Raw genomic sequence first — 15,934 nt, 5'->3', positions numbered from 1 at the left:
CATCACAGTCAGTAACTGGTTTGGATTCCTTATCTGAACAAAAATTCCAGACTCTAAGGTCAAAGGGTTTTAATACAAAAAAGATGTATTTTCCCAGCTGGCACAAGCAAAACCAATTTTGTAGTAACACTAAATAAATTTAGGCTGGCGAGTACTCAGACAGAATGCTCTGCCAGCTGCCCTTGTCTGTTACAGACAACTTTTCAACTCATCATGTGTTTTCTCAATGCCATACTTCTAGGTAAAACTGTAGGCTAAACTTAATGCCTGATAACCAGCCTAGGGCTCCAAAAACAGAACAAGCCAGAAAGCTCTACAAGAATCAGCTTCAAGAACATACTCTTTATCAAATGAGCTTCTGTTCTGAACCAGCTTCACATTTGTGGTGGGCACAGCTGAAACACAGTGTACCCATCTGCCTGGCTATGGGTGAGAAAGGTCTGGCTGTCAGCTGTAAGGTTTTGGAAAGCAATGAAAGCAAGGTCCTAATTCTGCAGGGATACACAAAGACACTTGGCTATTTTGTAGGCATTTTCAGTTTTTCCAGCTGTTTTCAGCCCACCATATCTATTGTTTTGACATTATCCAAGTACTATGGTAGTTTCAGCCTGACTGCCTGACCCCCTGTGCTGTCAGGGTCTTAAAGCTGTCATGGAGCAGCAAGGGGGGCTGGCTCCACAAGGGAAGGCAAGCCAGCAGTGGAGGGGCAATGTAGGGCAGTGACCTCAGTGCTGAGAGTGCAGTCCCACAGTACCTGAAGAACAGCAGAGTAGATTTGATGGTGGTAACCAGCATCACACAACAGTCCTGTGATCACTGGACAAGTCCATGGGGATGAGGGATGTCCATGTCACACAAGGAAGTCAAATCATCAAGGCAAAGGCAGAATCAGACAGGCATGGGACTGAATTCCTACAAAGCAGATTAGGCAAGCACCAAGGGCAAGGACCTGGGTTTAAACACTGCTTTTGAGTCAAGAATGTCGTGAGATTCCCAGGAGGCTTCCCACAGCTCTCTCACACAGATCTTCCTCACTGACCAGCTGGATCCAAGGTCACCCAGCAGTGCAGTCAAACCCCTTTGAGGACCACGAGAAGAGCCTGGCAGTACCTCCAGGATGCAGGCATGGTGCTGTCAGTCACCTCTGCACCAGGAACACCAGGAAACTCTGGTGCTTGTAATAGTCACCATCACTGAGCCCCGTCCTGAGCAACCTCAGCCACCCTGAATGAGCTGCACTGAGGAGTTTGCCAGGCCAGCAGCGTGTCCCCAAGAGGGCAGCCTCACAGAACCTCATGCATTCCCATGCCCCCAAGGACCATGTGCCTTTATGGCAGAAACATGCCAAGGTTTCTGAGTATTTACTGGGCTGGCCATGCTTCCATAGAATCAGAAGACGCCCTCTAAGAGAAAGAGGCTCTGCACTACAGAGGAATGTCCTATCAAACTTCCAAGTGAAGGAGCATATACTAGCCTGTCTCCCAGTTTAGCTGCCAATGGGGAGCCACTGTTTAAATGTGAACATGTAAACTTTTGATTTTCCTCCCCAGCACTTAAAGATCACTTTTGCAATATAATATGGTATCCTTATAATTTTCCTCAGACAGCATGGCACAAAAAATTCTGTAGAGTTTTAGGACTGCTTTTCCCCTCCATCTCAGCACAGCACTTGCTAAGATAGCAGAGCAATTAAAATTGTAGTCTCCTGTTTTATAAAAGAGGCACAAATTATATGTTTTGATAATTGCAGCGCCACAGTATCATATGATTAACTCATTGTTTCGGGGTTTTTTTTCAGTCCAGATTCAGATTCCCAGTGTGATGGTGTCACAAATGAGCAAAGTAATTTGAGAGGAAGGATACATATAGAGGAAAGCTGATAGATGTGCTCCTGTCAGTCACGCTCTCACAATTACTATGTCACAATTTCTGCTGAGTCACTGTTGACTAAGTTATGGATGTAATAGAATGTCCTCTGGATCCCCTTCCAGAAGGGGAACACATAAAGCTAATAAATCAATCCACAGTTTCAGTGAATATTTGATGAAAGGCAGCTACCCAGCATCCAGGCTAGAGAAGACTAAGCAGTACAGCTGAACAAGAATGCTTTCTTCACAAACATACATTCCTTCACTTCAAATCCACGTCTGTTTGTCCTCTGTTCTGTAACCATTCAAAACAACCCTGTGGTCCACAAATTAAGGGAACCCTATTAAACTGGAACCTTTACAGTCATGTTCTCTGATATTATTTATTTCTAGAGTCCATAAGCTTTGTGGCATTGTGAATTGTGAACAATTCTAAGTCCAGTGAGACAGGAAAGTAGCACCTCTATGTTTCAGCTTCATGCTTCTGCTTTCCCTCTACTATTCCTGGTGGGAAAAAAAAATCTTTTGGCTTGGAAAGAATAATAATAAGTAGCTTCTGCTTATGGTCTAACATTAGGAAGAAAAACAACCTCACAGATATGCCATCAATTCTTCAGTAATCAGGGTAATTATTACCAACAATTCATACCACAGCTAGCACAGCAAAACTCCCACTCTGACTGTATTTAACTTTTTTTATTGAGGACAACAGATATTTTTTCTCATACCAAAGCCTGAAGAGGGAATTACCAACAGATTCTGGCACATGATCACATTCTTTCAAAATACACGATTATACCTCATGAGATCCCTGAAACCAGAGAAGTTTTCATAAAAATCAGACCACATTATTTCAAAAGGTTTGGAGGGGAAGAATAAAAATGATAATAAAAAAATGATAGTACAATTACAGTCAGTGGAAAATTGATTAAAAAAGGAAGCAGGAATACCCCTATGATGACAGTGCATTTTCTGAAATGCAAATCAAGACACTGTGTTGTGTGAAATAAGGTCTAAGAACACCATTAACTGAAAAATCACAGAATCACAGAATGGGTCAGACTGGAAGGAACCACAGGGGGTTATCTGGTCCAACCTCCCTGTTCAGTCACAGAGAGGTCCCAGAGCACGGGGAAGAGGATTGAGGCCAGGTGGTTCTTGAACGTCACAACCTCTCAGGACAATCAGTTCCTATGCTCAGTCACCCTCACAGTGAAGAATTTCTTCCTCATATTCAAGTAGAACTTCCTGTGCATCAGTTTCTGCCCATTGCCTCTTGTCCTATTGCTTGGCACCACTAAGAAGAGCCTCTCTTGACATCCCCTTGATTTTAGAACTAAACAAATACATATATTACTAAAACTGAATCACAGAGTGAAACACAGCAATTTTTCATTTTGAAGGTCAGTGTTCTAGACTTCTGGGCAGAAAAGAAATATTGAGTTCTTATATGTATTATTCATTATAGAAGTAGAGCATGATAGATTCTTTCCTCAGTTGAAAAAATTACAAAAAATTGCTTAACTAAAAGTATCAAATGTACAAGCAATTTTTTCCTTTGTAAAAAAGTGTTACATTTTACAAGAAAGTGACATTGTTTCACTGGCAGATGATGCTTACATCAGTGATGTCATGTTTCAAACTTTTTTAGAAACAATGATATAACCCTTAAAACACAGATATAATCCACAATCAAGATACAAACCACAATACAGCATAGACATGACACATTATTCATAGTGAGGAAAGTATTGTAATATAAACAACTATTACAAAAATATGCAAAAATTACAGTTTAAATCTTAAATTCACACTCAGTAATATCTCACAATATTATAAAAAACAATTCAGACTTTCCCTTGTTAAATGGACAAAACAGTGTAGCTATACTGGGATGCTACTGTGCCTCAGGTAGCTGTACCTTAAGTTTTGGTGATTCTAGTCTCATAACGAGCTTAGGCCTAACATGGTAAGTGATTAACTTGCTGAACAGCCTCAGCTTTGTGTGATTTCCTCCACAGTCACACTGCCCAGTTACTCTGCACAGTTCATAAAAACAGGTGAAAGCCTGAATAAACAAAAATTATTCCAGTGGCAATTATTCCACCATCCCATTTGCCACTTGTAGACATGAATTCTTTACCGAGGAGGAAGGTGATATCTCCTTCCATGTGGATGTCCTGATCCTCTACCTGGAGAGAGTAAGAGAGGAATTAAATACATTCAGTGAACATTAAAGGAGGAAAAACAAGGGCTTATTAAGATAGCATGCAAGAAAAGTGACAATTATACATATCTTAAAAAAAATACATGTCCCTGTCCAGTTGGTGTATAATTATATCTAGTATTCTGAGATCTTGGAGGATAAAGTGCATAGTGGCTCTTTTTAAAACTCTTGGGTGACAGTAACTTTTAAACTTAGTCCAGTTAATGGGCTGGGATAGTGAATCTCATCTGTGCCTGGTAGATCTGACTGTATGAATTCAGGTAAAGATAATATGCTGTTTAGAAGCAGACATAAGTTATATTTACAAATATTTTCATCCTGGTTTAAGTGTGCCTGTGCACTATGCTGCTTAGTTAGAGAGCCCTATTAGCAAAGCAGTACTCACAATGTAAATTAAATGTTTTCTCAGGTCCCATCTGCATAACAGTTCTACCAAAATCCTATCAATCAGAAGCATGCTTTAAAGCAACACCAGTGTGGAAGACTTGACTAAATATCTTGCAAAGGAGGGGCTGCTTGTATTATCAGCAATTATGTGTTTTACTGTGTGCTAAGACTGAAGTGAATGTACCCTTTTGATGCAATTATATTCTGTGAAGAAATGGACAATAACAGTGATTTCCAGAGTTCTAAATGCTCAGTTTACTTTTAGGTTCTTATAGAATGAGTTAACATTGTGATGCAAAGCAATGTATTAGTGGTCTTAACTTCTAATTAATGAAGTTTGTCTACCAATAGGGTACATGGGCTGTGGTGTGGTGTTGCAGCCACAAACCTAAAATCCATAAATTATCAAACAAGAAATATTAAGGGAAAATCTACCTTCCTGAGGCTTAGATGTCCAGCTCTGAGTAACACAGATGTGCTTTTATCCATTTGTAACACACAGCCAAGAAATTTATGGAGCGAAGTTAAATGAATAAAATCAAACAAAAAATCCCACAACCTTCCCAAAACACCAAAAAAAGCCACAGTTGAATTCCCTGCACTCAAAATACAGTTAGACGATGAGCTGCTTATTACAGCAGCTGGGTAGCTACTATTGACCATATCATGAAGGATGCCTGGGTCCAGTTCTTGTTCTGCCTGAGGGGATTCAAGTCATCCTCTCAGAGAAATGCCACTGCTTCTCAGGCTGATGCTTTTTGGTGGAGGCACTCTTTCCTCCACTGGTGAAGCTGAGACATTGTCACAGAATTCTTAAACATTAACTGATAAGAGACAGCAAAGGCTGCCTAATCATTATATACACTCCTGATACAGAAGATATGGATCCTATGGTTACTGTTCCATTACTTTTTACTGCATTTAATCCAATGATTTATGTATGATATGCAACAGCAGGAGCCATAACAGTGGGTAGGTACATAGAAGATGGGATAGACAGATATGAGTATTATTACTAGGGAGTTTTATCACATAAGCTACCATGAACAGAAAATGACTACTTTTTTTGTTCTTTTTTTTCTTTCTCTTTGCTGAGACACACATATAACAGACAACAGCTACGTAGAGAAGTAACCCAAATAACTGTGCTAATATTAGCAAACTTAGGAAAATAATTTTGCCAAAATGAGTCATGTTGGCAGATCACTTTAAAAGGAGCTCTAAAACATTGCAGGGTTCTTTTATAAGGACAGATGTATTTTTCCAATAAACCTGTTTTACTTATAACACAGGCAATTTAACAGCAGTTATGGGATCATGTTTTAAGAGTGTCCTGAGGGTAAAAAATAGGGATAGTGTAAAAGAAGCCAAGATGTTTAATTAACGCTACTGAAAGACATTTATAACACAGCAGCACAGTTACTGTGGAACATACTTTGTGGAATACACCTAGCCATAAGATCTCTGGAGCTGGTCAGAGATTTTCTGACCCCTGAATAATCAGGTTTCTTCCCATGGTCAAGAACTGGTAACAATGACCAGTTTGGGTTTTGCTTATGGTCAGCCTACATACTCTATATTTTAGCTTTATATTTTACATAGAGGATCAAAGAATATTATTTGTGAATCAAATGATATTATCTTAGTCTGAAGCATTCAACAGTGGCAGCTGAAACACATTAAAATATTCACTGTATCTATTTATTATTTATCTTTCCTAATCATATCAGCGATCTTATTTGAAAACCTCACCTGGAAACATAAAAGTAATTCAGGCTCTGCAGACTTAATAAAATAATTTATGTTTCTTAGACACCTCTCTTCCTTTGCTTATTTTCTTTAATCTATGTGTATATGCTTCAACTCACAGTAATGAGTAAAACTGAAATTAAGTCAGCTCAACAGTGCTATCCACTGTGGTGTTTCACTGAAATGTCTGTTCTTTTCAAGAAGTGAGGCTGGTGAATGACTTAAGATAAATGCCAAGGCAAGACAAAACTTGCATTTGTATCACTTAGGCAGTGACCTGGAAGCAGGGACGCTGATCTAGAAAACCACCTAAGAATGTGTTTAACTTTATTCATATGCTTTAGGGTTTTGTTGAAGTATGAATGAAGATCTGCAGCTAAAGACTTCAGACACAGTTCTGTGCAGCTGTGCCAATTTGTTTTAGAACTGTTACAATTTTAAACACAGTTCAGCTGAGACCAAGCATGAAAATTACAAATACCACATGAAAGCTTATTTCCCAGAACACTGTGAGTAGAAGATGACTGCAGATTACAATACTACACTCCACCTCACCCTGCAGGGTTGGTTTTCGCAAGGGACAATACACAACTGTGTAACTGATACTGATGCCTTGTGAAGGCTGACCTAGAACAGAGGCTAGACAGAGTTAAAGAATGAAGTAGGTATTTATTAAAAAGTCTCAATAGATACACCTTGGGAAGCACAAGAGCCCAAGGGCTACACCCAAGATGAACCCAAAATGGATGACCAGTCACAGGGTCTCACACTTTTTTAAGTTTTGATCCGTTAGCATATTGGAGTTAATTGCCCAGCTTTAGGACAATTTAGTTAACAGCTTTAGGTTATGAAGTCCCATCCTTCTTGTTTTCTCTCTTCAGTCCACCATTGTTTATGGTCTTGGGCCCAAAACTAGTATGGATTGTCCTTGGTCCCAAGCTAGAAAAGGACTTGTTCTGTCTACCTATTCTGTGAAGAGAGCTTATCAAGTCTTAAGATGAAGCTCAGGACTAAAGCAGCACACTAAAGCAGCACAGAATCTGAAAAATATAAAAGCTAAAACTTAAAGCATCAGTGCAAGTTTTATTGCTGACTGCTGCAGGGTTACTGCACACATAAACATGAACTGCAGGTAGACACAGAGCTGTTATACTGGTGATAGGGACAATTCCAAACCCATTTTTTACCTTGGGATTGCAGATGTCTTTGTGTGAACTCCCTCATCTGGTTATGATATGGAGAAACAAAATGACTTCTGTGTGGCTGTTGTAACCTGGGATTAAAATCTCTTTGTTCTCTTCCTGAAAAACAGTATTCACTAAGCAACTCTGACAATATGCAAGTTTAAATGGAGAAAAAGAGAGACAGTGTATTCTTTTTCAGGAAACAGTATTTCTTAGTTTTGTGCCAAAATACTCAAGCACAATTACGATCTTTCCAAGTTAAAGTCAGCCTAACAAGAATGGTTCTTGTCCTCATTTCCATCTATGCACATCATGATTACAAGCTGCTAACAAGTGCATTTAGAAACCAGATCAAAATTTTATGACACAGATTTGGAGACTGCAGTCATTAAAACAAACAGAATTCTCTCTCCAAATTGGAATCACAAATCATAATTAAAATGGTTAAATATAGCTCTCAAGGAAAAGCAGATGCTACCAAGGTCTGGTATTATAAATCACCAACAGATATCCTCAATTTTGAGTGTCCAGCATGAGTTTGTTGTAGACCCACATCAGAAGTATTGCTGCCACATAATGCAACGTACTGAACCAGCAGAAAATCATTCTGTCTGTTGTAATTTGCTCAAGGAATTCCAAAGGGGTAATTTTTTATCCTCACAGACATTATAACTGATCACGTATTAAGCAGATAATAAATATAATATGAGCATAAACACTGAGATTCAGTGTAAATTATTTCAAAGTCTCAAAGCCTCAACATTCAAGCTGATCTTGATGTTAAAAACCTTTTAGATGTTTTTTATATGTTTAGATGTTTTTTACCCCAAAAGTCAGGCAGCTCAGGTAGGGAAAACAATTTTGCAAACTGAGCCATAAAGTTGGGAGGAAAGAGCAAGATCTTAAGCAAGTTTTTCAAATTGCCCAAAAGCTCTCTTCTATTTTGAAATATATCAGCAAATGAAATAAGAAGTATTTAATCTTCAATGCCTCATTCCAACCTTTAACTATCAATGTTAAATAGCTCCCCTGAGGGATTGAAAGAAAAAGCTGGGCCATTTAATTTCTCCTACAAAAATATCTTTAGTCACTGAATAAATAGTGGTGTTTCTGTCAATTAATGATACTTATTGCATATACCTCACTAGCTATGTACCTAGATGGAAATATTATTCTATATAAACTTGGGTAATCAAATTCACATAAATCGCTAAAAAGAGCAATAGATCTAATATTTTCTTAGATCTATTAATTGCTTCTTGGAGAAAGAACTTAAAATTTACTTAGCTTGATGGGCTGCCTATGTAATTGCTGCTGCTGTTGAAGGATAATTTAGCTCATCTATATATGAACTTTATTGATAAAATTCACACAATGCCAACCTGTGTTAAATCCATTTCCTCTTGGTCTGCTCTGTATTGTTCTGTTCTTTGCCATGCAAAACTTGCAAATGAGAGATTTCAGATTCTGGAAGGGTGTGTACAAAGACTCCTGCAGAAAACACAGTTAAAATCAATTACTCTTCTGCTCTTCTTTCTTCAGGTGCAGCACAAATTAAACACATACACAACTATAAGACTTGTCTTAGCCACACTTGTGCATGCATGAAGCTGATAGCTGGTTCACGCTTTTACATGAAATAAAGTTTGAACATTTAATATTGAATGCGGATACCTGGAGAGATGAGCAGGGGTGCAGAAGAAATGCTTTCCCCTTTCTCACTTAACTAGACTTCCATCTGCAATACCACAGGCAGAGATGGTTAAAACCTCCAGATAAGGACTGATGAACTCATGGAAAATACACCAGTTAGAATCAGTCTCTTAATCTCAAACATTACAAACAGAACTTGCCCAACTCCTGACTGATAAAGCATAACTAACTCTAAAAAGAAATGGGGGAATTAAATTCAAATGTTTACCTTGTGGTGTGATGAAAAAATCTACTTGTCAAAAGGACAAGCTGAAGCTAGTTAAGGATGCAATACTGAGAGATGTGATGATGATACATCCTTTAACTTTCTCTGATTTCTGTGAGCTTTGAAAAAGTGACAGATCTTAGAATGTATTTCTTTTTTTCCTGACTGGTACTGGGCATGTGGGATTTACTACACAATTAAGAGAATCAGGAGAAGAGAGATTTTAGAACAATAGCACAATTTGTTATTTTCATAAAATTGAACTGATTTTTACAGGATGACATTTCCTTTTGAAGATGACAGGATAAGCTAAAAAGATCTAATAGGCAGCAAGACTGCAGTAACTAGAGAGGTTTCTTAAATTAAAGGTAGAGTCTGACTCCCTGAATGAATCCTGCTGAGAATTTCCCTAATACATTTCTTAAGTTAACAAACATCTTCAGAGAGACTTAACTAAAACACACAGATTTTTTTAAAATTTTGTTTTACCACACAAACTGGGTCCAGCCCATGAAGAACACAGAGAAAAACCTTTCATTTTATTCCTGGGAGAATAAATTCAGAATGTGTGGAGGATGGATGAAAAGTGAGATCAGAAAAGAACAAAACATATCAATTATGCTGAACCCATGATGTAATTTGGTTTTAATTTAAAAAAATTGACCATGAACATACTCATTAGTGAGAAGCACAATAAAAAGGCTAATAAAGTGATAATATCATTGCCTCACTTCTTTATGAGACTATTATAGCCAATTTTCTGTGTGGATAAACAAACTAATATGATTACAGTTTTGAAAAATAGAACTAGCATAATAAGAGCTTAGTATAATTTTGTAAAAAACCAAGATGGCTCTATTTTTATTCTTATCAGAAGCTGTCCATTTTTTTATCTTTAACAGCTGCTAGGCTACAAAGAGCTGAGCTACACAAAAACTTGCCCACAAAAATATCAATTGTATTTAATGTACACATTTTCTTCTTTTGGTATAAGAATCTGTAGGAAGCAAACCCTAAGAAGTTCAAAATTTTTTATATACATGTAAATATTTAACCAGGATTGTATTTCCACTGTAATTGTCAGAAACCTATTAACTGTATTTAAGCCTATCATATTCAAAACAATACTGATTCTGAGATTGCCTCAAGTCCCTGAAGTAATGTAACTGTCCAGATAATAGAGAAATTACCCCAGAAGTTAGGAAACAAGCACTGAACAACCAAAGGAATTACTTTTTCCTATTATTTTTCTTTTCCATAACAAAACATACAAAGTAGAATAACTTCTTTTCTGACTACAATACTGTCACTATCACCACATTAGATTTGTGGTGCTCAAGTTTAGATTGTTAACAAATGAGTGCTGAAAGATATTGGCTTCCAGCAGAATATTAAGCTCTGCCAGGAACTAAGTACCATTTTTATTTATTAAAGTTGAACTTATAATAAGAAGAAAAACCAATCACATATACTTGTTGCCTTGCCAGTGTTCCCAACTAAACTGGCATCTCTTGGCAATTCTCCCCAAAACAGATTCTTGCCTCAAACTGATAAGCTGGAAAGCTATTTTATTAGTCTGGGTACATATCTCTGCCATATATGTACCATAAAATTGTACCTAAAAAAGTAAAAGGTATTTAAACTACTCAGAAAGTTCACATAGCCAGAGCATTTTTCCTCACAACAGAACAGTTTATCTGGGGTTTGTTTAAAACAGAGCATCAGGCTTTTAAAAACCCTAGCCAGATATTTCAGTTGATCAAGCATATTTCTAACTCTGTTCTAAGAAAGTAAGATCTTTCTTCATCTTCATTATAAAACAGAATAAAATAGAACTCCAACACTAACACAAGATTTTAAAATGTGAGCTAAAACATACTACACAATAAATTTTAAAATACCTATAGATTAATATAAAAGTTGTACAGATTTAAATTTTTATTGTTAAAGTTACCCACTAACCTGAATTCTACCCAAGAGGAAAACAAGTATCATTTTCATTTTGGATACTTTAACATTTTCCCATTTATTCTTTAAACCCTCTATTGTTTTGTAAAAGTCCTGCATGAAATTCCTGAATGAACCATTAGCCCAATCCAAAATCTACTGAAATCAACAGACCAATTAATAGGAACCACAAGATTTGGATAGAGGTTATGGTCCTAATCATAGGATTGAATGCATATGGAAAGGATTATTCTCCTCCTTCATGCTAAAAACATGCTCATTCCACCCACCCACAAGAGCTGCACTCCTCACTTCAGACCAGCATGGTATGCAGCTGGACACAAAATCACAAAAGAAAACCAGTTATACAAAAACAACTGGCATTGATGCATAAGATTAACATAAATCAAAACTGAAACCTTTTTGCTCTGTAATTACTTTAACCTCAAGTGATACATTCAGTAGCAGGTAAAGGCATTTCAAAGGTAAGATTTTCAAAAGTAATTAAATGATACAGGCTTTTCAGATACATTAATTGAGAAAGACACATTAATTGAAGGTCTTTAGAACTACCTTCCCAGATGGATACAGATCTACCCAATCTCTCTGGTGGGGCACGAGGCAGGTTTGAGGCTTCAGCAGCGCATCAGCACAGTCCGGCACCAAGTCCAGCAGACCTCTGAGCCTGGACACGCTGCCCTGAGCAATGCAGAGTGCCCAGCAGGACCTCCCTGCCCAGACATGTCCGAAATCTCACTGCTCTTTTGGTAACACATGCACAGCTTATAAATCCCCAGATTTGTAAGATGAAGTGGGACTGAGAACTAAATAAGTAACTAGAGTCACAGGAAGGTACTTGGTGAGATTCTAAAATAAATACCCATATTTACCTATTCTAAAAGAATATACCTTCTTCTGATTTGCAGCTCCTCTTCAAATTTGCCAAACCTTCATCTCAAAATTTAGGTTCCTTTAAAAATATCAGTCTTAAACACCTTTTTTTAAAGGTGTTCTTAATATGTTGCTTAAAATCTTATGGGAGAAAGGTTTCATTAATATCTCAGTACTAGAAAACTATTGTGGGCATTTTCATTTTTGAAACTGACAACTATTTTCCTTCTATTATTTTCTGAGGAGTGGGAACAAAAATAAAGGTAAAATTGCAGCTTCCTTTATAAGCTGTTTTTCTACTCTTTTTAATTTTTTTTTTTTTTGTGGAGAGAATGAAAAAGGAATAAGAAAGAGAAGAAAAATAGAAAGGGGAAAAGTGTAAACACGAATACAAAAACAACAAAGTGGACAGGTACATTTTTACAAAGAATGCAGAACTAAAAAGAAGTGATCACTTACATTGCCTTCCAAAAGTTCTTCCACAGAGCAACCTCGGTGTGCCTTCTGGTATTTTTCTTGAAAAAGTTTTCCATCAAACACTGCCCAAGGCATCAGATCATCCATCCTGAATGGAAAGCCACAGGCACTGTTGGCCATGAGCAAAGTCGTAAGGCCACGGATAAGGACAGCACCCAGATGTACAGCCCTGGAGTCTACCTGTGTGAGCTGTGAACACACACACACACACAGACACACACGCAAACACACATAAAAAGGCAGGTCTCACAAGTCAGTAAATATAAGCCATCTTACCATCACATATAAACACACAAGCAGCAAAGAAAATTGTCAGCTGTCCTGATGTTGTGACAATGACGACCCTCTACTCCACAGAATTCATCTGAGGGTTCTGTATCTAATTTTATTCAATAAAGTGGAAGAAGTGAAGTTTAACAAACACAGCATCTCATTAAAGTTTTTAAGACAAATACATTCAAAATGTAAGTGGAAAGACAAAATAAATGGCTCCATAGTATTTTTCAAGCATTAGCAGCTCTGCAGGAAAAAAGTTCTGTTAGTGGAATGAAAAACATGAACTGGGAGTACAAATTGATGTGTACAGTGATCCACTGACCTTCCAGAGTTTGCTTACCCCGGAAATGTCACAGCATTTAGAGATCATTTAAATTGCAGCATTTGACAGAACAAAATCCTAGCTTTTATATTAAGCACTCCAGAATTTCCTTTGACTGTAATCTGAAAGTCAAATTATTTCACTTCAACCTGGATGTCTCCAGAAGAAATACTGGAATCGTGTGACAACATTTTGAAAATGAAAAATGAGAAACTCAACAAGACAATTAAAATTCACAGCCAAGATAAACTCCATGCATGAATTTAACATCCTGTTGTGGCAGAGGACAGTAAAAGATAAAAATCTTGAATCCAGTATGGGGAAAACTCTGATTTTAAGTATTGTTTAAACAGTACAAAGCTCTCAGTGGGCAATGCCTTTTCCAGTCTGTTCCACAGCAGTCCATTAGGATCGGGAGAGATTCATAACAGTGTGGCCATCAATACTGTAATCCCTTGTAGCTGGTGTACCCTTAGGGTATAAATTATACCAGAAATAGAATAATATCTAAAACAGTCCAGAACAGAAAGGGCAAAAAGTGACTCAAATTGTCTTAGCTCTAGCTCCTGCAGAGCTGTGAACTATTTGTCTGAAATGCAATGGAAAGGGTTGGCCATTATTACTGCATCTTGCACCTTGAAAGATCTCCAGAAGTCTTAAAGGTATGAATGTACAGCATCAGTGCCTTATGTTTTAAAAAATGACAAGTAGTAGCAAAATATGTGAAATGTAGTACTAATGAATCAGAATTTTTCCTTTCTAAGGTCCACATAACAAAATAAGGAAACCTTTGCTAGCAATAAAGGGCTACAAAACTTCTTACAAAAATGAAAATCATAAATCATTTGGAGAATAGAGCCAGAGCTTGGTGAAGAAATTAGGTTTTCTGCACTATTATGCAATAAGCTGAATTCTGTTGCAAAATTTGACTAGGTGAGCTGACTTCTGTGATGGGGTTCTCCCTGACCACAGACAAGGGGCAGTAGGGTTGAAGATATGAGGTGCATCTCCATGGGCTGCTTTCTGTAAAATGTAAAAGCAAAAGAGGACTCAGATATGAAGATACAGTCAGGGAGATGCCAGGCAGGGAGGTTCAGAGCCCTCTGGGAAGAATTCTTCTGTCTCTAGTGATTCCTGGAAAGGCATCAAGCTGGCCACCAGGGCACTGACCCAACATGACAGTCAGTAGCTGAAATTCATCCAGTGCAGACAGCTGGAGACAACCACTGACATCCAGACAAACGCAGACAACACAAGCTAATTTTACAGAACTGTACGATGGTTCGGGTTGAAAGGGACCTTAAAGTTCATCTAACTTTAAAGTTAACCTTTAAAGTTTCGAGGCTCCTGCCATAGGCAGGGGCACCTCCCACTAGAATTTGAGCAGTCATTTAGAAAATGAAAGGTCCATATTTTTCTGATCGTGACACTTCATATTAGAGTAAGGAGACTCTCTCCTGCCCTCCCTGTAAAACAAATGTATTTCCAGTAGGGGATCAGGCCACTGAGTTTCAGGAATTTATTGCCTCCAGATGTTAGCTACCATTTTGCCAGCTGAGACTACTAACTACATGCACACTCATAATTCTCTTGCTCTGGCAAGTAAAGCAGGGGTTTGCAAACTGTTTAACGATGCTGAAGGGTACTTGAAAGAGGAATGTGGTTTAAGTGAACCAGTATTTGTACTAAGCTAGAGTGCACACAGTCACTTATCATGTTGCAGCTGAGATTCTTACTTTGTATTTACTAGATTTCTGATCACCAGATCAAACTTCAAGATCCACTAAGGAAGTGTGTCCACATCATTTACAACCCTATCTGTGCTCTTTTCAGTTAAACTTGAGACACAGTGACCAAAAAGATAAAATGATGTTGCTGGTGACAAGCTCTATGGTTAGAAGACTTCATTGTCTTGGGATATCAGTCCAGGACTTTCCTAAAGCACGTTAATATTGGGAGGTGGAGGGTTTGTGCATGTGTGTGAGGGAGATCAGGTAAGGCTTGGTGTTTTAATGGAAATTAGTATGAGCAAGACCAATGCAAGAGCTATCAACAGTGATTTCTTTATTTTAATAGGATAGGAAATACATTGACTAAAGGGTAGTTTCTATTTTCCATGTCTGGCAATGAAAACTAAAGAAAATGAAAACACAGTGAGTTTGTAACAATGAGGCTGGACACATGGCAAACCACAGAGTGGCCTTGCCATGGGAATGCTCACAACTGCTTGGTGTCTGGAGTGTTAAGACATCATGATGAGAAGTGGAAAATTCCAAAAGAAAAGAAATCTTGTCTTGCAGGGCATTACACCCTAGAGATTACTTCCTTTTGTAAATTGTGTCTGCTCTTTTTACCATTTCTATAAACTCAGGACCCCCGTGAACCACGTGAGATGCAGCCCTGTGATCTCACTGCTGCTTCTCCTACCACAGGCTGACGACATTTGTGTGAGGGACACAGGAAATGTGTGAGAACTGCTCCTCCTGCACCAGCTGCCTCTGCTGCGGCCCTGCTGCTGAGCCTACCAATGGCAGCTCCCCACCCTCCCAGCACTTGGGGAAAAAGAGAACTTTTTCCTATTTGAAGACTCAGAACTCAAAAGTTCCCAGTCCTCTAGCATCACTGCAGCAGAGGTTACTGATATCTGAGGCTTGATCTGAACGGGGTAAGCTGCTTCAAAAGAGCAAG

General features: G+C 38.1%; 1 protein-coding gene across 2 annotated transcripts in view; it reads right to left on the bottom strand.

Moving 5' to 3' along the window:
• Window positions 1–2,240: 2,240 nt before the first annotated feature.
• FAM120B (family with sequence similarity 120B) overlaps window positions 2,241–15,934 on the bottom strand; it is a 48,378-nt gene continuing 34,684 nt past the window's right edge. Inside the window, exons 7-10 of one of the 2 annotated variants that reach the window (XM_039707537.1) lie at window positions 12,631–12,837; window positions 8,798–8,906; window positions 7,419–7,532; window positions 2,243–4,060 (exon numbers count right to left, since the gene is read on the bottom strand). In XM_039707537.1, coding sequence (XP_039563471.1) covers window positions 4,008–4,060; window positions 7,419–7,532; window positions 8,798–8,906; window positions 12,631–12,837 — 483 coding nt within the window. In that variant the 3' untranslated portion in view covers window positions 2,243–4,007. Of the gene's footprint in view, window positions 4,061–7,418; window positions 7,533–8,797; window positions 8,907–12,630; window positions 12,838–15,934 lie in introns of both variants that reach the window. The other variant, XM_039707538.1, reaches the window with a different exon arrangement.

Source organism: Passer montanus, unplaced genomic scaffold, assembly GCF_014805655.1.
Source record: "Passer montanus isolate IOZ18808 unplaced genomic scaffold, ASM1480565v1 scaffold2, whole genome shotgun sequence".
Lineage (NCBI taxonomy): Eukaryota > Metazoa > Chordata > Aves > Passeriformes > Passeridae > Passer > Passer montanus.
This window is presented reverse-complemented; position numbering and strand designations above follow the sequence as displayed.